The 22,609-nt window shown below is 40.5% G+C and overlaps 1 protein-coding gene across 1 annotated transcript; it reads right to left on the minus strand.

Moving 5' to 3' along the window:
* Nucleotides 1-68: 68 nt before the first annotated feature.
* Nucleotides 69-21,658, minus strand: ptprna (protein tyrosine phosphatase receptor type Na). The gene is made up of 24 exons (XM_039817682.1): nt 21,333-21,658; nt 17,568-17,618; nt 13,771-13,881; nt 13,053-13,164; nt 12,711-12,858; nt 12,120-12,327; nt 11,767-11,919; nt 11,463-11,588; nt 11,072-11,106; nt 10,720-10,985; nt 10,468-10,554; nt 10,158-10,237; nt 9,904-9,968; nt 7,406-7,615; nt 5,606-5,872; nt 5,341-5,488; nt 5,133-5,206; nt 4,496-4,573; nt 4,084-4,203; nt 3,566-3,732; nt 2,684-2,737; nt 2,458-2,522; nt 1,308-1,381; nt 69-1,146 (listed from the first exon to the last, which is right to left on the minus strand). Exons 1-24 carry the CDS (start codon nt 21,406-21,408, stop codon nt 1,075-1,077), a joined length of 2,847 nt encoding a protein of 948 aa, XP_039673616.1. The 5' UTR covers nt 21,409-21,658; the 3' UTR covers nt 69-1,074.
* Between the last annotated feature and the right edge of the window lie 951 nt (nt 21,659-22,609).

Below are 22,609 nucleotides of genomic sequence, written 5' to 3' on the forward strand. Positions count from 1 at the left end.
GATAAAATACACTAGACAGCAGAACTTGAACTTTTGTATAAAACAAAAAGCACAACCACTAAACAAAACAGGGGTTCTAAAAATGAGCACTTGAGGCTTTTTTTTATTAGTTTTTTGCTGCATCACGTCACAAATTTATTCAGGTCAAGTCAAAAATACATTTATATAGATATTTTCTATCTCTCTGCTACATGAAATAAACACAATCATCAGGATGAATTATTTACATTAACCACAAGGTTGTACACCGAGTCAGACAATAAAAGAACCCAACCAGAGTTACTTTAAACGCAGAACGAGAAAGACACAAGGCGAGGTGTACCGAGTGGTCAAGGTACAGCGTCTGTTACAAAAGGACCAGTGCTTAAAGCCAACAATCATGTTGTCATGGCAAAGACAAGCCTTGCAAATAAAAACCTGCTGGAAATCATCACACACTAGACAGTAGCATACAGTATTCTGGTGGACACGTAACAACACACTCAGAGAGTTCAAATGGATTGAAACCGTATCAGCCAGATAAATGTCTTAGAAATTTGCTAAGTTTGTAAAGGGAGAAAATGTTCAACAGAACAAACCTTCAGTGTTGGTAATAAGTCATCTGTTGAATCATCATGTCCAGTAAATGGGTAGATGAAGCAAAGAATCAGATGGTGGTAAGATAGGTAACAATGTCACACTCCAACCATCAACAGAAGTGTATTCTATCCGGTCAGACTCAGACACAGGTAATGTGGAGAGGGGTACAGTAAATGCAAGTTTTTACTCCTTGTAGTTCACTGCTGATGGCCTCATTGTTGTCTAATTAACTTCAGAGAGCACAGATCAAATGTGTGCCATACTGGTGAAATAATTTGATATTCTGTCCATATTTACATCCTGCCAGAAATGATTTATTTAAGTTCCAAAAAGTTTAAAAAACCCAGAGAATGAGTAGATGGTAAAATACCGCATGCTGAAAATATGAGCAGTAACTGCTCCAAGTGTGGTCGAGCAAATTCCTATTTACAGTGATGGCCAGACATACATGACTGGATCCTAAGAGTATTTCTTGCTGTGTGCCTGTGGATGTCCTCACTGTGGCAGGGCTTTCAAGATGGCATTCACCTCCTCGGCTACTGCTGTCAGCGCAAACTCAAACTGGTCCTGATCAGGATGAGAGGTGGGGAAAAGAAATAGCGAGATGGAAATGCAAGAGTGAAAGGTGTGAACGGGATGGTTAGAGATACGACAGAGAGAGACACTTGGATTATGATAGACGTCCACTTCAAAAGTGCTTAAATAGTGCAAACACAGATTTATGGTACCTTGGTGCGGACCAAGCCAGGTCTCTGGTCTCTGATGTGCTCCAGTGTGGCTGCTATGTCGATCTCCTTCACTCCTAAAAACAACAACAGGAACAGTAAAAGCATCACGACCAGTTTTTGAGGTATACTGCCAGAGTTTTGGTGCCACAGAAGTTAAGAGCCTTTACTCTTAGCACTCTATAAAAATGTAAATAGGAAAATAGGATTACAAAGTTATCCTGACAACTAAGAAAACAATTATTATGCTACCCTCTTTATATTAGCTTGACACACTAAAAGAGGATAAGATAATGGTGAATTGATAGTTAATTTAGCTTAAGTCAGTACCCGTAGTATTTGTTAATGATTCCCAAATGATTTGATTAAGAAATCATTTGGAAACCGTCATTTGGAAACATTATTGGGATGGCTATTATAAAGTTGCAACCTTGTTAATAGTTGATTCATACTTTCTAAAGCATCTATAAAGATTATTCAGATAGCTCACCAAAAAAAGACTTAATAGGGCCAAATGATTGTTACTTCATGCTTTATAAACCACTTATTAATCATTAATTAATTATTAAAAACATTAGTTGCAACTTTATAATAGCCATCCAAATAATGTTTTTTTTAGATGTTTACAAAACAATTATTAACCATTGGAAAAGTATTAACTATCTAAATGTATAAACTAATTATTTTATATGACACTAAACTAATAATAAAATAACATGAATTACAGCATTACTGATCATTAGTAAATATCATTATGAATCATCATTTCATTGTTTTGTTAACAGTAAAATAACTAACGTTATCAACTAAAGTTTAATTAACTATCAATTTACCATTTATTAATGATGGTTATTAAAGTGTTACCTATTATGGAACAACAGCCATAAATGATACATGTATACATCTATAGTTTAGTGTGGAATAATTCAAATGTCACATAAGCAGACTCATTTAACTACATTGTGACTATAGCCCCCTCCTCTGTCCACAATAGGTAACACAGGTATACACACTGAGCTCTAATGAGCCTTGACAAATTCCACCCTCAATGTTGACTTTGCTGTTTGCGTGTGTGTGTGTGTGTGTGTGTGTGTGTGTGTGTGTGTGTGTGTGTGTGTGTGTGTGTGTGTGTGTGTGTGTGAGAGCAACTCACCCTTGGCCATGCGGTTCAGTACCATGTCGATCAGGATGTATGCGCCAGTCCGGCTAGTGCCATCACTGTGAGAGTGAGAGAGATATAAAAGGAAGCATTGCACTTGTAATTCTCCAGAGTGTTTTACCTGCTTTCCAAACACATATTCTTCATATTATATGATTCTGTAAATTCCAGTGCTTCACAGAAATCAGACACTCATTAGATTCTTTTTTTTTCTTTTTACCCGCAGTGAACGATGATTGGGCAAGAACGACCTCTGTAGCATTTGTTCACCTTCCTGAAAAGCAGGAACAAAGGGACAGCAGAGAAAGAAAGGAGAACAAAGAACAGAAAAAGGCTTTATTATAAAATAATGTATTATAAACTTAAATCAAGACATTAAATCAAGACATTATACAACACCAGGTGCTTGAGGTTTGTGATTCAATTAAAAGGCAATGAGAGGAGAGCACAATGTGGCCAAGAAAGAAGAACAAAGGATTGAAAGATATATGACAGATGAAAACAGTAAGATCAGGATTGAGGTAAAGGATGTCAGGACAGGAACAAACAGAAAACTGCATGAGGTGGTGGACGTCAGTGACATGGTAAAACAGGCAAGAATAGGTGAAGAGGAAGCCACAAATTCACTGTCCCTCTTGCAGTAGCCAGTCACACCTTCCAATGCTCATTTTTGTGACTATGCAACTGGAGCCAGAGTACTAGCTGCAAACCACAAAAATGACACTGGGAGATGTTAAAATACAAACCTATCAACCTGCACACTGGGCGAGAGGGAGAGAGAGAGAGAGAGAGAGAGAGAGAGAGAGAGAGAGAGAGAGAGAGCCAAGATGATAGATAGGGTATTGAATGTGGAACACACCATGCAGAATGGCAGGGAAGATTGGACACAGAGAATAAAAGATGGATGTGATGAACGTGATCAGGACGATAAAAACCTGCTGGTGTGTTAGGGTACCAGTGAGTCATTGCAACATTACACACACTGCATCCTGACCCCCTGTCGCGTTTAATATTGAGAGTCTTGTGGCACCTGTTGAAATCAAGGGCACAAGTGGGGATAGTCGCTATGTTCACGTTTACGTGCAATTGTGTAGTTTCTTACCTGCGGAAGTCGAGCAGCGGCCGCGTGGAGGTGGGGATGCCGTCATCCGGCCAGCTCAGCAGGTGAAACTGCGTCAAGGTCCTGGTCTCCTGCGTCTGGAGGTTCTTCAGGTAAAAGCTACGCACCAGGAAGTCCTTACACCAGATGTGCTCTGACACCAGGTTCACCTGATAAACACCAAGACACAAAGAGGAAAGAAGAGAGGGACGATGGCAGACACAAGAGAGGTATGGACAAGACGGTAAAAGAAAGTAAGTTGATGGATGCAACATTTCAACCCTGCAAAGTCTTCATCAGGCAAACATCCATGTGAACCTTAAGCAGTATTCTTGCTTAAATAAAAAAACATTTAACATAACCCTGCCACTCTTTTGTACATATGTGTTTTGAACAAAAACTATTTTGGGAACAGGTCTACTGGAGGGAAACTGTACTTATTACACTGAATGTTTGTTACTAGGAGAGTATTATAAAAAAAGTAAAATGAAAGGTTGTGAGTTATATGACAGGAAAATAACCTCATAGATGTGGTAGAGTGATGAGCCCTCATCGGGCCAGTATCGCTCGCACTGTTTCTCTCCATCTTCCACCAGAGCTGTCATCATCACTATCACTGTGCAGCCATTCTCCCACACCATCTGCCGGTCAGAGAGAACACACACACACACACACACACACACACACACACACACACACACACACACACACACACACACACACACACACACACACACACACACACACACACACACACACACGACACGCATTAAAATAAGTACAGTATGTGAGTAACAAGGCAGATTTCCTGCAGATGGACTGAACGGTCCAATGGCCTGCATTGTTTTAATTTGTCACTAAACAGCAAGTAAAGTAAAATCCTCTCAATTGGGAGTAAGACAGAAAAAAGAACAGAAGGAAGATTGTACTGACCTGCCAGAAATCAGCGACAGTGTGAGGCAGTGGTCCCTGTGTGGCAATATACGCTGGCTGGCGAGGGTCATGATCAACCTATGGGTTAAAAAAGGAAGAGAGCAGAGTTTCTCAGGAGGTGTTTCCTGCTGAGGATTCTAAAACAAGATATAAGTTACAGCAAGGGAGCAATTCAATCTATTACAATAAAGTCAAAAGCTTCAAAATATTTTCTTTGGCCTCTTGGGTATGGATTTAATTTTAGACATTAGACTTAAATCAGGTCTAAGTGTTCATAGTCTGATAGAGAGACTGTTAAAAAAAACAGAATATAACTGTAAGACACATCCAAATAGTTTCATATTCACAGTTCACAGATTTTCTCTAAAATGGTATTTTAGAAAAATTTATTAGTTTCTTGCTTAAGTCATATACAATGAAAATGTATTAGCAGCAATATATAGTTGTATAGTGTTCTATTATAGTTCAAATATATACCTAGGTCAAACTTGCACAGGACATCATAATCAAAGACTGTTTATTTATATCCTCATATTGTATATTGTATATATAGGGGATAACTCACCATGTAGCAAACCACTAATTAAAAATATCATCACATACTGTAAATGTTTTAGATTGTTTGAAGCATTCTTACAATGATGCTGGCGTTGATGTAGTCTTGTTTATTGGGGTTGACTTCAGTCTTCAGCTTCACCCGGGAGTGATCATCTGTGAAAGAAAACAGGTGTCAAGATTGAGTCACTGAACGAATGACTCAGCAGGGTGATCAATGACTGATATAAACATGACACCAGCACAGCTAAAGATAGGAAACAATCACAGTGACACATTGATGAACTAACAGGGGATGGATGCAGCGTGTCTGTTTTTGTCGATGTTGCTGGGGATTTGAGCCACAGCTACTGAACTGGGCTCAGCCTGGTACGAGCACAAAGCCTCCCACTCCCTCTGAAGACGGTCCTTATTACGCAGGTGATCCTCCATATAAGCCTGACAGAGACATAACATGCACATAAAATGTAGGAGGTTAATATCGGCGAGGTAAAGGATGAATTTGTTTTTTGCTACACCAGGAAGTACATTTTCTCTCCTTTCTGATGAACTCACCAGTATCATGTGCCCAGTAGAGATGTCCATGTTAGACTGGGCTGGCTCTTCGCTCCAGGACGGGGTGGAGCTGTGGGTGGACGACGGGCTGTGCTGGAGGCCATCGCTGAACTGGGAGGAAACGCTGCTGACGCGAGACGTGTCCGTACCCCTTCGACCGCCAGCACCCGGGCATATGGCGGACCCCGCCATGGTGCTGCTCACCCCGGCCACGAGGTCCTGGCGGGACAGGGAGGTTTTGGACGCCATGTGCTGCCGACATAGCTCCTGAGTGGAAAGTAAGGAGAGGGAGCGGTAGAACAGGAAAACAAGGTAATTAATAAATAACAGGGCTGCAACCATGCATTATTATCAATACTGATTGATTGAATAATCAGTTACTGTATAGGTGAATTGTGAAAAAACATGACAAATGCGTTCAAAAGTCTTGGCTTTTTTGCCACTTACTGTTTAGTACTGATGATTATTTTCTGTTATGGTTTCAGTGTTTTGCCTTGTATTTTGTTCCATTTCTGTTGTCTTGTTTGTAGATTTCTGTATGCATCCTGTTTTGTATATTTATGTTGTGTATATTTCCCAGTTCATTGTGTAGGTTTCTGTTTACCCTGTTTTGACTGTGTTCTGTGTATTTGTGTTTCCTGTTTTATTTTGATAGTCCTGTTTTCTGTCTTGTCTTGTCTAGTTTTACTTCCTGTGTTTTCCCGCCTTTGTTAATTACCCTGTCTCTCCTAATGTGTTTCACCTGCCCCTCGTTACCTCATTACCCAGTGTATTCAGTCCTTGTGTTTCCCTTGTCTCTTGTCATCCTATTTTATCTGATCATTCTATAATTTGTATTTAGGCCATATCTGAACTATCTATATGTAGCTAGGAGTGATGAACTTTACTCTTGGGGGATACTTCTATAGGAAAAGGGCCACAGGACACATCTGGCATGCATTATCAATGGGCCCCCAGGATGTTGAGATAGAGCCAGTTGGCATGAAGCCATTGGTCAGGTATCGAACCCACCCTAAGTTATGAAGAATAGATATACCATGTGTTAACAGCAGAACCTCAGAGTGACTTTTGAGAATCTGGGAAGCTGTCCTCTCCGAGCTCTGCAGGGCTTGTAATTTGATGCTGATTTCTTGAATGTGAATAAACCTTTATAATCAAGAAACAGTGTCGGCAGATTCCTCTCTACACAGCAACGCATCATCGATACCATATAAACAACACTTGTCAGATTGTTTTGTGTTTCGTCCTGTCTGTTTGCGTCCTGCTCAGTATTTCTCAGTCAGCGTGCCCGTGTTTGTCATCTCCCCTGCAGCCTTTTGTTCCTTTTGTTTGCCTGCCTCCTCAGGACACCTTGTGTTACCTTCTGCCTTTTGGATACCCTAGTTTGTTGGAACTCTGCCTTTTTTTTGTTAATAAATCATCGTATTCAACCTTCTCCTGCCTGCCTGCCTGCCTGCCTGCCTCTCCCTGCATTTGGGTCCATTATCCCGTGCTCCTCACAATTTTCTGATGATTGAGTTAATCAACTGACGTTATGATTATTTCATGTCATTAACATTCTACGTCATTCTTCTGTCTGATTAAAAACAAAATGTCTTCATTATGACCTACTGTATATGCTCTAAATAACAAATGTAAATTCACAAATTGATTCCTCTTTCAAACATACATAATGGGGTTTCTTACACATTGTCATGACATTGACACTTATGTAAAAGCAAACAAACAAAGAAACAGAACTCCTGGGATTTTGTACAAAATGGCCTTTCCTCAGTCCTGAATCTTCTTACGCTGCCCTACCTGGTAGTCAAAGTGTGTTTCTGCTCCTCCCTCTGGCCCCAGTCCAAGCTTGCCATTTGCCACTTGCTGAGAGTAGTGCCTGAGACAAGCTACGGCCATGGCCAACACCAGCACGCCTCCTACGACTGCCATAGAAACAAGGGTGATGACTGTGCCACTGGAGCCCTGGGAAACCCTGGTTACCTGAGGGAGGCCCCGTGCATCGGTCCTCTGTGGGGGGGAAAAAAACATAAGGAGCAGTGAGTAATATGGGCAAGGGGGAAGGAACACAAAGAAAACATTATTATTTACCTAGGCTAAGTGCTATCTCCATTTATTGATATCTCGCCTTTTGAGAGTAGTCAACCCAAGCTAAGCTACCCAGGGAATCTGCCCTCACCACTGGAATTTAAAGGTCACTCATTTCACTTGAACAACCCATTTGGTTCTATGTAACTGTACACGAGAGCAAGGTGTGCTCGGCGAGAGGTTGATGTTGAGTTTTAAAGACAGAGGTCCGAGAAGTCAAGGTAGTATGAACCAGGAACCAATTAAAAAGACAGCAGTGTGTCATTCCACCTCTTCATCATCATCTTTTCTATCTTTTAAAACTATGTTGCCCAATTATATGCAGCAGCCCCTGAATCCAATTGGTGTGTGTGTGTGTGTGTGTGTGTGTGTGTGTGTGTTATCCTGATAGTCAGTCTAAAGGGAATTTTGTTATCGATCTATAATTATACACACAGTTTGAGATGCGGGCGATGAGTCAGAGGCCTGGAATCATGCTGTTTGTTTGAACAGCAAATAATGAGGTTAATGACACCTGTGACTGTTGCCATAGCACCTGGGATCTGGGAGCCACAGGATGGGGTGGGAGTGGGGGAGATTGAGCACCATGGCAACAAGTGACATGATGGTTGTTATGAGGTGAAGATTTGCTGATTAGCTCTGGCACACGCACACGCACACGCACACACACACACACAACCACACACACACACACACACACACACACACACACACACACACACACACACACACACACACAGACAAACACCCCCACACAATATTACAGCACAGCAAGTGTTGTGGTGGATGTAAAACAAGCTCTATAACTGAGATGAATGTACTGCCTTTGTGCTGCGTCACAGTACAGTACAGTGCTTGTGCTCACCAAGTCATTTTTCTTACAAAAAGTTGAGCTCATTTTCTTCCTCAACACCTTCGTTTGATGGTATTTACTGATATTCCGACTGAGCAATACCAAATATATCCTCTGCATTTGCAAACACAGTGTTCAAATTTGTTGGCAAAGTCCTGGCTCTTCACAATCTTACCTACTGCAGCTTTAATTCAGTTTGAACCAGTTACACACTGCTGTTGCTATCCTAAAACCCTTTTAGCAATTCTACTTCTCAGTGATTAGAGAACGGTAAATGAAGAACACAGATGCAAATATACAATAACTTCACCAAACTCTCTGCAGCCTGGAGACCTCCCGTCTCATGCCCTCCCGGCTTGGTGCTGTCCGCGAGCTTCGACTTTTCAAAATAAAAGCTTGCGTCTGGTCCGCTATGTTTTCGTACAGTGTTTTGGATGTTTTTGAACTAAACAGTACGGCAATCGTGCTAATGAATAAGATACATTTTTCAGCAGATGTCTTAGTTACAACACAATGGAGCTACCAAAGCAGTTTTGTGTTTATATGTGCGAGCGGGTTTTATTCAATTTGGGAAATCCCACGGTCTCTAAAGCTACAGCTCAAATTGTCTGGCTGACTAAACAGGGAGGGACCCATCTGCTAGCAATAGGGGCCGAGACTGAGAGAGCTTCATGGAGCTACATAGATAAATATGCACCGAACAAGCCACTTTGAAATTTTGCTGATCTCATGAATAAAAAAGTTGGGTGACCCTTCCCCCTAGACTAAAATAAAATTGGATGACCCTCCCATCAACAAAGAATAAAAAGACATGACCCTCCCCTATTTTCCTCCAGTGGTCCATTCCATAAATACCAAACGGTCCCTTACACACTGAAATCAAAAGTATTACACAATTATCAAAACCTGCAAAGGGTCTGAGGTGTTCTGCTAATTGGGTGTGTGATTGTGCTGATTGTGTGTAGTGTTCTGAAAAACCAGTCCCTGTTTTCAAAATAGTGCAAAAAAACTGTAAGCAATCATGTGTGGTCATAGGTGTGGTCATTTGACAGTCAGTGCTTTGGAATTGCAAGGAAGTGACATCATGATATACTTCTGTGTCTAATGTATACAAGTGTGTTTAATGTTTTGCAAATCACTGTGTGTATTGTTTTGCAAAAAGTGTGAGGCTGACATTGTGCTTATAGTGGTGCACATCTGGACCAACATTTTGCTCCTTGAGTGTAAGGTTTTGATAATTGTGTAATACTTTTGATTTCAGTGTGTAAGCAATCGGCAAAAACTGTAATAGGAGCGGTTACAAAGGGAATTTTCCACAGAGGCTAAGTGAGATTCTGTGTATGTGTGTATCAAGTACCTCTCCCACTCCCGCCTGTACAATCTTCAGGCCTGTCTCAGACTCCAGGAAGTTTTTTTCAGATACTGTTGGGGTGGAAAAAAATCATCAATTATTATTGATGTGAGAAAAAAAAATGCATGTTTGGTGAAATGGTATTTGAGAAAGAAACTGTGAGAGCGACAGTACAAGTTGCCCACGTACTTTTCACTTCATGCTTGTGTGTATGTGTGGGTAGGTAGGTGTTAGTGTGTCTGTGTGTTTTTGAGCCTCACCAGCTTTAGCAGCCACCTCTTCAGCCGTCATGTTGTGTTCATTCTGGCGGATACGGAACGTCAGCGCAGGGCCCACCACACTGGCAACACAAAACCACAGGGACACACATGTTAGATGCTTCAAAACTGTAAAAATGATTCTTAATGTTTAGAGTAAAAATCTAAAATGTACAACTCTCTCTCACACACACACACGCACGCACACACGCACGCACGCACGCACGCACGCACGCACGCACGCACACACACACACACACACACACACACACACACACACACACACACACACACACACACACAGTGGTGTTACCTGATTTTAATGAAGCTGCTTGTTGTCAGGTGTATCTTATCAGCCAGTAGCTCCAACAGCTTCACTCCATCATACAAACTCAGAGGACTACGAATGAAAAACATAATTATCCTCCTTGTAAACATCATGTTTGATAAATGCTATATTTGCTGCTCTATACTAGCAAGTAATATGACATTTAGTGACTTCATGTTTAAGCAGTTTATTTATAATAAACAGAAAGCTGAAAGCTGATTTTGATCGAGTGCTGACCTCTGGTTGGTGTAAATGTACCCATACTCCTCCTTGGCTCCTGTACCCTCAACCAGTGGCAGCCCCTGCTTCTTCAAACTTTGTCCAGTTTCAGCAGGAGCGGCCTGCGGAGGCTGGGAGGCAGAAGGAGGGAGACTGGCGCTCTTGGCTGGAGGTGTAGTTGGCACTGAGGTGGAGGGGGGGGCAGGAGGAGCATCAGGGGGACCGGGAACAGGGACAGGCTTCTCCGGCTTATGGGACACACTGTCTGTTTTTAACAGCTGCATCTAAGGGGGAATGATGAAAGACCTGTCAGTCATAAAGGTGTATGATTGCTCCTTGTGAACACTGCTGACAATGAATGCTGACATACCTCCTTGAGGGCAATACGGTCTTTCTCAGTAGGATCTGTGTTAGGACAGACAACAACGCAATTCTATTTTAGCATTGTCTGTTTTATCTATTTACGCAAGAGTCAGCCAGCAAGATGTTCTATTTTTCTTGGGATATTTAGATCTCCACATCTTAAAAAAGCAACACTTACTTTACTGGCAGAAAATGGATGATAGAATAAAATCATAAGGTATAAAAGTCATATTAAAAGGTAGTAGGCTGCAGACTTTTTACTTCTAATCCTTCATATATGTATATACGGTATATAGATGTTGAAATGTAATATTGTAGCTTTATAGTTCCACTTTTATGTGTAAAAGAAAGGACAGAGGACTCAGTATTTCTATTTAGTTTAGAAATTACTGAAAGACCTGTTTTGTCTTGGGCCCGCATCAGCTGCAGAATGAGGGCTAGCTTGTAGAGCTGCTCTTGACTGAGATCTCTGGGGTCAACTCCGTACCTCTGCAGGACTCCTGACATCCTCTGGAGCAGGCCATCTAACACAGTATACCAAAGTTAGCATTAACTTTTCCAATTTAGAAATTGGATGGATGTACTGTATATGCACACAGTGTAAGTACGCCTATTGCTCAAATCTGTTGAAGCATTTCTTTAAATGTGTTGTAATACATCATGTAAATTAAATTTGAATCAAATGAAGTTCCTTTTCCGCACCATTGTTTCCAGACAGAGTGCTGATGTCCTGAGGAACTTTTTTATTCTGCAGCGTTTGTTGTCTGCCAGCAGTACCAAGTCTCTCCTCTAGGGTGTAGTCTTCCACATAGTCCACTGGTAGCTCCAGTTCCAGGTCTTCATAATAAGGCAGACCTGCTCATAGCATAGCATAGCATAGCATAGCATAGCATATGATGTTAAAGAGAATTGTTTAGTCATAATGTTTCTAAATGCTTAAAAAAACCTCTACATGGCAGTATTCTTTTGACCATACAGCAATTAAGTTTAATGTTTTCATCTGTCATGCTTCTTTATTGTGTGTTTTATTTAGGAAAATAACAAATCTCGTTTACCTGCAGGAGCCATGGCAGCGGCCCCTCGGTGGCGATAAGAGGGCTGCGCAGACGCCAGGTACAGAGACAAGGCTTCCTGTAGCAGCTGCCTGTCACGCTCTCGCTCTCTCTCTCGCTCTCTTTGATTGGCCTGGGACCTTGAAGAGGGGCGGGCATAACCGGCCCCTGTTCCAATGAGTGATCTCTCTACATCATCTTGATATCTATGCTGGAATTAGGAGAGATATTACGCTGATTTAGTACTGTCTGGATGTGTGTGTGTGTGTGTGTGTGTGTGTGATATCTAAGGTTTAATATGTCATATTCATTATATTTATTCGTGTTTCTGCGTTTTCTGATGTATTTACCATCTAGGATGATATACAATGGGTTTAATTCTAGAATGTGATGTCCTATTGTTTTATGAGTTGGGATTTCATTCATGTTTGTCTGTTTCAACCACACTTATGCCTGGGACAAGTTTTGTAGTTTGACACACACACACACACACACGCATGCACGCACGCACGGACACACACACACACACACACACACACACACACACACACACTCACACACACCTGCCTTTGGATGCTAATGATGTGTGTGTACCTGGTGGTATGCATATGGGTCCATTGAGGCTGTCTGCATGTGTAGTGGGGACTGAGGAGGATCGACAATCATGTAGTCCACATAGTTGCCACCAGAAGGTGTGGACCCCGACTTAGGGTTGTGGTGGTGGGGGATGTTCTGTTTGGACCTGGCAACCCAGAGAGAAACAAAGAGAGATTAGGACGGCACAGGGGTTGAGAGGAGGAAAGGATAAGGGAATAGGTCCAGAGGGAAATAAATAGACTCAGGGTGAAATGAATAGATGTCTCTGACTCTGTCCTTTGACTTATTTGTTTTGTGTACATTCCTCAGTAAATATCACTGTAACTGGAGAGTACTCACGAATGAGAAGAGGAGGAAGAGGAATTTGGCTTAGAGGGGTGGGTAGTATGGGGAACTCTCTTCAGCTCCTTTGATAAGATATACTGAGTGATGTCATTTTGCCAGGAAAGACCTGCACACGCGCGCGCGCACACACACACACACACACACACACACACACACACAAAGCAATTAAAGAATGCTAAGTGCTTGTATAGTGAATGGATTTCTGCCTGTACATTTTACTGCACTGTACTACTGTACTGTTAGTGTTAGCATGCTAACACGGTACACTAAAGGGTGAACATGGTAAACATTATACCTGCTAAACATCAGAATGTTAGCATTGTCATTTTGAGCATGTTAGCATGCTGACCTTAGCATTTAACTTACAGAACAGCTGTGTCTATGTACAACCTCACAGAGTTGTTAGCATGGCTATTGACTTTTAGTCTTGGTTTAAAAATATTTTAATTTGCATTGACTTTCTTTCCTTTGAATTAGACTGACACATGACAGAAGACTGAAATTTAAATTCCAGGTACAATAATGCAGATAAATTACAGAATGTAATTAATGTAAAAACGGTTAAAATGATCCCCAAAAGAGACACACCACACACCAACTATATTGTTTAAAACCTTTGACTATACAGTTACTTAGAAGCAATGGGGTATTCACTCTAAAATTCTTTGCTTTTTTAAATAATGCTATTGATGATTTTTATATGTCATCTCACCTTGCAGCATGAGCTGTTTGAGGACTTCCTGCATTCTCTTCAGAACAGGAACTGACACCTGGTACTGGAACAGGTCCTGCTTCGAGCTACGACACTGACCGAACAGTCCATCTGGAATAAACACACACACACACACACACACACACACACACACACACACACACACACACACACACACACACACACACACACACACACACACATAACATATACAACATATTTTTAACCCTTATTTTGCTTGAGCTTTCTTTTTAAAGTGACTTCTGGCCTAAAATCCAGCACAGTTTACAGACAATAAGGAGGAAAAGCACAGTTGTAAATAATAATAATATTACTGATGGCTGAATTCCATTTCCTGTAAGTGCTTCAGTTTCAGGGTTCAGGTATTGTGCATGCACTTACTTACTTGAATAGAACAATAGAACACCTACTACCTATAAATGCCTATTGAAAATACAGTCTCTGATAATGCAACAACGCATTTATTGAAGTTTTTATTTTCTGTGATTTTTAGCTAAAGCTGTTCACATTTTAACCACCAATATCTAATGGAGCTGTCCTTGAGGTATGGTACATTCCTTTGTAATAATACCCCTAATTCTTATGTAGCACACCTACCTGACCGCACTTCCACACAGCACACTAGCCCACAGCAGTGAGTCATAGCCTTGAAGTACAACCCACACACTTATACTACTTGTCACTGCTTTTGACAAAGTTCTGCCACTGTTAGTCTGGTGCTTTAGAAAATTTCCTTTGAAATAGTTGCTAACCTGCAGGCAGCCTCATGGCAACAGAAATGATGAATCATCATTTGCTCAGTATTATTTTTAGTGAATTGTTCTTATCTCATGATCACAAATTAATCTATATTTTTGAACATCTGCAGTACACGAACAGATGTACCAATTCTGTGCATTATGTCAGCCTAAGCAATTTACTTTTTTGACATAAGCCACAATGAAAAATGGCTGGAACCAGGGAGTCAGGCGTACTGGAAAACCCCTGACCTACTTAGTGTCCTGCTTCAGCATCAGATAGAAAAGATTCAGGAGGAGAGCAGCCGTCCACCAGAAAATGTAAGTTACGTAAACAAGTGAGTTAGTTATTGAGAATCTCAAATGTCCTACTTTATTTAGAGATATCAATATTGATGTCACATCAGTGGCATAAGGCCTGAATCTATCTCTGAAATCTCAGTGAATAAAAATGAAGATATTTCTGAAGAAAAAGATAGACTGTGATGTGATGGGAATAAATCGTATCTGGCGCACTGATGAGTCACCACAGTCTTTCACTACACTGACTAAATCTGACACAACCCAACCTGCCACTGTAAAACAGTGAATTGTTATACTGAAAAGATTAGTGAGGATTAATGAGTTTATGTAGTTTATATATTGTTATAGGAAACAGTACAGATTATGTTTTGCTACTCAATGTTTTGAAGAGTAAATAGACTGTCATGTTTTTAATTAAATTATGTTTTGCAGAGTTAACTCCTTGTAGGTGGGTGGGTATACAATCAGGTGAATGCGTTATCCTTGTGTTAGTGTTAACCAAGGTGATCTTTAGTCTGAGAAGATTTACAGAATATTCACTAGAGATACAGATACAAACTTGTGCATCTTCCCCCACAAATTGTATTCCAGTCAGTGAAACCTTTAATCAAATTACAAATAGTTGATGTCGATGATGTGATGTGACATAGGTTATTGTATCCTGGCAATGCATTGCACGGATAGAGTGGCAATACAGTAGCTGTTATTCTGGTGGTGAACTGGCTGATGACTGGCTGAGAGAAGAGGAACATGAGGAGGAGGACTGGAAGATGAATGTAGAGAAGACAGCAAACTGCATGGTTTGATTGGATTGGGACTATTTCTGGAGCTTGGGTTATTTCTGTAGATATCATTTTTGTGCAGGGAACATACCGTAGTAATTATCTTAGGACGGGGGATATCTGTTACATGTATAAGAAATGCAATGTTTGGCTCAAATTAGATTATTAAAAAAATGCTAATATGCAAATATTTATTGTTAAATTAATTGTGATGACAAGCATTTGTGCTATATTCTACAGTAGGTGAAAGTTGTGTAAGCCCGAGGAAGAAAAGTGTGTGTAGTCACAGTAAAGTCAATTAGCCAAGCCAATCAAACTAGAGACATAAACACTGGTGTGGAGCACCGCACTAAAATGTGCATGTGCTACAATGGCCTATTACAACAGACCCACCAAACCTTCCCTATTTGGCTGGCTGGATTCCTGTTGTACACTGACCTGGTATCCCCTAAGTAAGCACCTCAAGGAGCAGCTGGTTGACATGATCAGGGTGCACACAGAACTCAGGTCACAATGTATGACCTTAATCTGTTTAACACAGGCCTAACACTCTAATGTACTCTACAGGCTTACAGGGCCTGCAAAAACAACATTAATGTGACGGTGGTCCATCATAAATGACCTTACACAGCACCACAAACAGGTCAACAACACCTCCTCCACCACCACTGACTGTCTTTGAGAGCTGTGAAAACTTCTACCAAATGTATCAAAAATAGTGTGACAGTAACAACCTGAAAAACGTGTAATCTGTCTGGCATATAGCCAAGTCTATAAGGGCCAGCCACACATCCTGTAAAAGACATAAATAAACAATTGCTGAGAGCACCTAAAAGATGATATGCATTCATGGCACACCGAGACACACAGGACACAATTCATCTTCCCGCTGCCTCCTGTACCGGATCAGTCTCTACATCGATCAACACAGAGAGACGAAATTGATATCGATACTCCCATTCAACTCCTGGTACGTCAGCAAACCAGCCTGCTTCAAAAAACATTGGAGTATGTGGCTGGATTGGCTCAGTTGGTAGAGCAGGCGCACGTATACATGGAGGTTTATGCCTCGACGCAGAGGTCCAGGGTTTGAGTCCGACCTGTGACAATTTCCTGACTGTCTTCCCCCTCTCTCTCCCCTTTCTTACATAGCTGTCCTGTCCATTAAAGGCAGAAATTGCAGTCACACCTTTTCAACCTCCTAATCTAAACGCAACACAGCAGCTGCTTATTAGTTACCAGGAGACCTGTATGAATCTATGGAGACTATGGAGATTTTAAAAGAATTAGGTCAATTAGTATGTTTGTGTCTAAAAAACATTGTTTGCAGCTTATTTTGAGGCTCCCATGTTGTATCCTCAGACACACAGATGTGCATAAATACAGCCTCTGCTCCTGAGTCTGCTCCTGAGCTGCAAGTACGCTGATCCATTCTGTACTCCGTCCAATGGCTGTTCGTGTACGTAAGTGCAATTTCCACAGAGAAGTGCGTAAGTGTGCATCAGTGACTCATCGCTCTATTGCCACAACAACTGTGGGGGTGTCGACCTCACAGTGATGTCAGTGTTGCTATGGAGACAGTAGAGCGGGGGAGGGGCTAGCTGAAATGAAGATGAGGACAGGGAGAGGGGCAGGTGACGGAGAGAGATAGACACATTGGGCTGAGAAAGGAAAGATCCTTGACTTGTGTTTGTAAATTGTCACTCAGTCTTTGTGTTAGCGTGCTTCCAGTTGCATACAGTGTGTGTGTGTGTGTTTATGTGTGTGTTTGTGTGTGTGTGTGTGTGTGTGTGTGTGTGTGTGCATCCAGCTGCAAGGTTAATAATTTAATATGCTGTAAAGGTACAGAAAGGATTAATTAAGTACACCGCCTTAAAAGTTCAAGAGAGAGATTGTTTGATTGTGTGTGTGTGTGTGTGTGTGTGTGTTTGTGTGTGTTTGTGTGTGTACTCACCATCTGAGCAGAACTGATCCCCTGTGCACAGTTTTCTCTCAAACAAGCAACCTGAGGTAGAAAGACAAAGAGATGGCTAACAGGTACTCAGAGTACAAAAATCTTTCACAGTAATTTCCATGGCAACGACTGCTTTAACTCACATTTAGAGGGTTGAAATGAGAACGCAGTTCAGTGAGCTTAACCCTGGTTTACTCATTATAATCAGCTTCAAATGTACTACTGGACAGTGGTTGGTTAAACACACCCTGTCTTCCATATTTTAGTGCTCCCATTGTCAAAGCCAACCCACACTGCACTTATCATTTATAAGACCTTTACATAATTGCACAAGTACATTTTAAAAGCCCCCTGAATCCTCAGGTGGTGTCATTCATTAGCATAAAAACCTGGAACTTCTAAAAAAAAAAACTTAAAATACAAAAGGATCTTATTTTCACTTGGACAGTTTTGCTACTGCATAGACATCATCAAATGTGTTACAGGTTGGACAGGCTATCAGTGCTTCTACATATATCTTTGATAAGCATGTTGGAAGCTAAAACCTTGACCTAAATGTTGTGGTTGGGAAATACTGATCCGTTAGAGGGATAAGATTATTTTGGGGCTACAATGTTATGCTGATTTGTTAACTGGTTTGTAATTGAACAGTGTTGTCACTAGTACTGTGGTTGGTAATTCCTTTGCATTTCATTTTTAGCTGTTCCACCACTTCTTATTTTAGGGTGGTGAGTAAGACCTTGGAGGGTAGTGTGGGAAGGAGCAGCTGGCTGACGATAGATAGGAACGTAACTGTCTGTCTTTCTCTTTCACGTCACAGCTCACTATTTGCTACAACGCTAGGATCACGTTTTGTCTCTGTTTGCATGTACAAGACAAAAACAAGTGAATAATGGTATGGAATATGTGTGTGCATGTGTGTATGTGAGGAAATGAGAGATGTATTATTCCAAATGAAATGCAAAATATGGCATATAACTAGTTGGATGGCAGAATGGATATTAATTGAATGTTTACCTGAACATAAACTTGGATAGAGAAGATTGAAAACTATTTCCTCAAAACTTTACACACACACATACACACACACACACACACACACACACACACAATGTGCACACAGCACAAGTGAGTATCTTGTATTTCTTTGATGTCTTCTCAAATTTTTAACTTTGAAAACTGAGGCTATTTTTGAATGACTAATGGGGGCAGTAATCACTTTTCTGGAATTTTGCTTCACTCTGAATTATTTGGATCAAATCTTACTCTAAATTTTACACACACATTTGATGACTTCTTACTGTAAAAACAACAATAGAGTGTCTAGGTGCTGTTTTGCAAAACAACATGCAAAACCCATTTTCTTAGAGACCTGGGCTCTAAAGTCTGTGGAATGTTAAGTGAACCTTAATGTGCAGGGGAAATAATGAGGTATCTGAGTAATTGTAACACACAGGGGCTTGCAGTGGGACTGACATACACATCACCACAATGTTGACAAGACAATAATGTACGTAAATGCCAATGTTAGTCATCTAACACGGATTGGTTGTCCAGGAAAGGACATCTGGTAGTGTTGGGCCAACAAGCAACATGGATGTAAATCCAAGAAACAAATGACAAAAATACTTCAACTGTTTAATTTTACTGTTTTACTGTTTATTTTCTAGGGCTGGAAACTTATTTCCATTCCATCCATTTTAATTTCCTGTACACTTTGGTTTGGTCCAAAGGCCAACAGTCGGACTGGCAGCAACAGCTAAAACAATATTTGTTTTTTTTAGGAACAATTATTTTAATTTCAAATGGGAAAAAAGTGCACCATAGCATGGTAAAATGTAGCACAATGGGTTCAATGAATCTCATGAGTTTGGTGAGCAATTTTAGGGGAAACTTGACCTATTATACATGTTTGTCATAGCAACAGGACATCCACCCTTAAGCTCTAACATAAACATCATACTGCATGTGTGAGGATGGACAGTCGGACTTATGGATGGATGGATGGCTAATCAAATGAACAGATGAACTGGTGTGTGAAAGAACAGAGATGGAAGCAACGAGGCGTTAATGGATGAATGGACAAAGGGAAGCAACAGTGGTTGCTGGTTTCTCTCCATGGTGCTGAAATTTCAGGCACTTGCAGAATGGCTTCCCATTGAGCTGTCCATTATTCATTGTATTAAGTTTTTTTTAAATGCAATTGTGATTGGTTATAGCTTTTCGCAATGATGAATGATTTGTAATAGCAAGCTGCACATAATCACACACAGAATCAGCAGTATTTGTATGCATGTATCCAACATTTTATGTTCAATTTTGCTTGTTTTAATAGATGTTTTGTAAATGTTTGGTGTTCAAAACTAGATTTCAACAATATGACAATACAGCAGACCAAGTATGAGGGTTATTAAAAATATTGTATTCACAGTCCATCAAACTCTAACATTCCTTGCTATCACAATGAGCTGCTTTAGATGTCTAAAATAAACCGTACTCAATTGTTTCTAATCTGTTTAATGCATCACATTTTGGTGATTGCACTTAAATGATAAAACTGAAGTAAAACAAAAACCTGAGAGAGAGAATGACATTTAGCCTTTTTCAATCCCTGTCTGAATTATTCATTAAATTCACTCCACACTTCACAAATCAGATATGTGTCAGATGGACAGCTATTTAATGTTTGTCAGCAAAAACAGCAATAAAACATATCTTTGGGTGGAAGTCTGAAAGGTGGGGGTGGGCAACAATTCACTTGTTGCATCATTGCATCAATCACAAATGATGCCGGTTCATTGCATCCTTCTACAAAAAGGAAAAACAATGAAATCACTCTAACTTTAGCAATTAACAATATAAAATAGTCAAGCTGAAACTACTACCGCTGTCATAGTCAATACTATTAAAACAGCCACAATTGCTAATGTCACAAATTTGACATTGACACTGTTCAGGCATCAGTAAACACATTTTTAAGAAACAATTTCACTTGTTTTCTTTACTCATTTGTTTTCATTTATTTTTCAATACAGAATATGCAATCTACAATATATATCTGATTAAAAGCAGTCTTTTCTGTCTTCAGTGTATGGTATCATAGAAAATGTAGTGGTGCATAACTTTTTGTCTCTTTTTTATGGTTAAAATATAAAAACTGTTGTCAACTTTTCTCTTCTTTTTATCATGTACTGTATGTTAGTCTGGTCATTATTCATGTATCCCCAACAACTGAATTTGGTAGGTTTTCCTTTGTCAATAGAAAGGACTACAACGATAACATAATGCCAATAACAGCATTAGGAGTGTTGGTGGGTGGCATGACATGGATCATAATTGTACTAAATGAGCCCAGGCTCTACCAGAAAATAAAAAGAAAACACTCACTATAGACCCAGGTTTTCTCTTCCCTATCACTCTTCGCATCCTCCATCTCTCCGCCGCCTCAGTGTAATCTCATTACCTATATGTAGTACCCACACAGCCCGTCTCTCTATGGCAAATCATTTACAGTTTATTTTGGAAGAATGACACTTAAATATAGAGATCTCTAAATGTAGTCTCTGTTGAAATATTACAGAACCATGATAGCGATGCCACAGAGGATAAAGTACCCTACAGTCGGATGAGATCACCGTGAAGTCATTAGCTTTACTTAGACACACCATGTAGCCTACCTGTGGGAATATTACTGGAATATGACCGTGTTTTTTTCTGATAAGGACCATGCCATCATAATCACCATCACTGCCATTATCATCTTACCGTATTTATCTGAGATTCCGGGTTGGCACAGCACGGTTAAAAGGAGCAAAGCTCGCCATGGCTTAAAGTGTTGCATGGTCCTCTGAAGTCTCCCAGCAGCAGAGGAGATGCAGAGAGAAAAGATGCAAAGTCCTTTTGCTTTGGTCCCAGTTTATTTATTTTAAATTTTTTTTTTAAATCCCCATCTTTTTCAAACGAGCTGCAGCCAGTTTCGACAGCTCACATTGCACCCCAAGAGCCCATGTGACGGAAAATATAAATGAATAGCTGAAAAAAAGGTAATTATTCACAGTGAAGGCGGGGCGTGAGAATGGGGAGGAGGATGTGAACGCGACGTAGTATCGACTCGCCACTGAACGACTGCGGAAATAGCGTAGCTCCAATCTGTAGAAGCAGCTGGGGATCTCTCAGAGGGATTCAACCTTCTTATATACTGTCTATGGATTCAACCTGCAGCCGCTGTACGTCATCACGGCTAGCGTTAAGTTTTATTTCCACCTATTCACAGACGTCATGCATTCATTAATCATAAAGGTACGCGTGCACACACAACGTGGGAAATGCATTATAAGGCTTGTGCACAGGATAGGTAGCCTACATATCCAATTCTCACATCTTAAGATGATGTTTCAATTTAGACACTGGTAGCCAACTTGGTGTTTATTTGGTGATGAAACAAAAATGTGCTACACACATATTTTTGTCTTTCCCCCCAATCCGATTAATGGAAGGAAGGATGGGAACACGAGTTATATCTCAAAGAACTATGCCTAATGGCCCTACATATGCAAAGTAGTCTCTTCAGTTCACTTCAGCCCAGGTAAAGTAAGAGTGCACCAAGAGCCAATATATGGAAACTAAACTGACATTAGCCTACCAGTGTTATGACATTCCCAGTGTCCTGCCAGTTGTGATAACTTGGGTGTTCAAAAAATACTTTCTATATCATAGATAATAGATCTATCATAGGTAGATATTTGACTCTCAATCTAGCATTTTAGAAATGACCAAACTTAATGTACCATTCTTTTATTATGTATCTTATTTGAGGCTTCCTGATTGGAACTGCACTGAATATAGTAGAGATCCGCATACACTGAGGAAGTGGTGTCACAGCAGTTCATGTTGTCTAGTTGGCCTCTTGCTCCCTCTTGTGTCTATCAAAACACAAACAGAAATCCTACTGCACTACCATGCTGTAACATTACTGAATATATATTCATAAAACACTCAATAATAAATGGAAATGTCTACTTACATGTTGAGTATTTTGCTGA

The sequence above is a fragment of the Perca fluviatilis genome, chromosome 12, assembly GCF_010015445.1.
Source record: "Perca fluviatilis chromosome 12, GENO_Pfluv_1.0, whole genome shotgun sequence".
In the NCBI taxonomy this organism is placed as follows: Eukaryota; Metazoa; Chordata; class Actinopteri; order Perciformes; family Percidae; genus Perca; species Perca fluviatilis.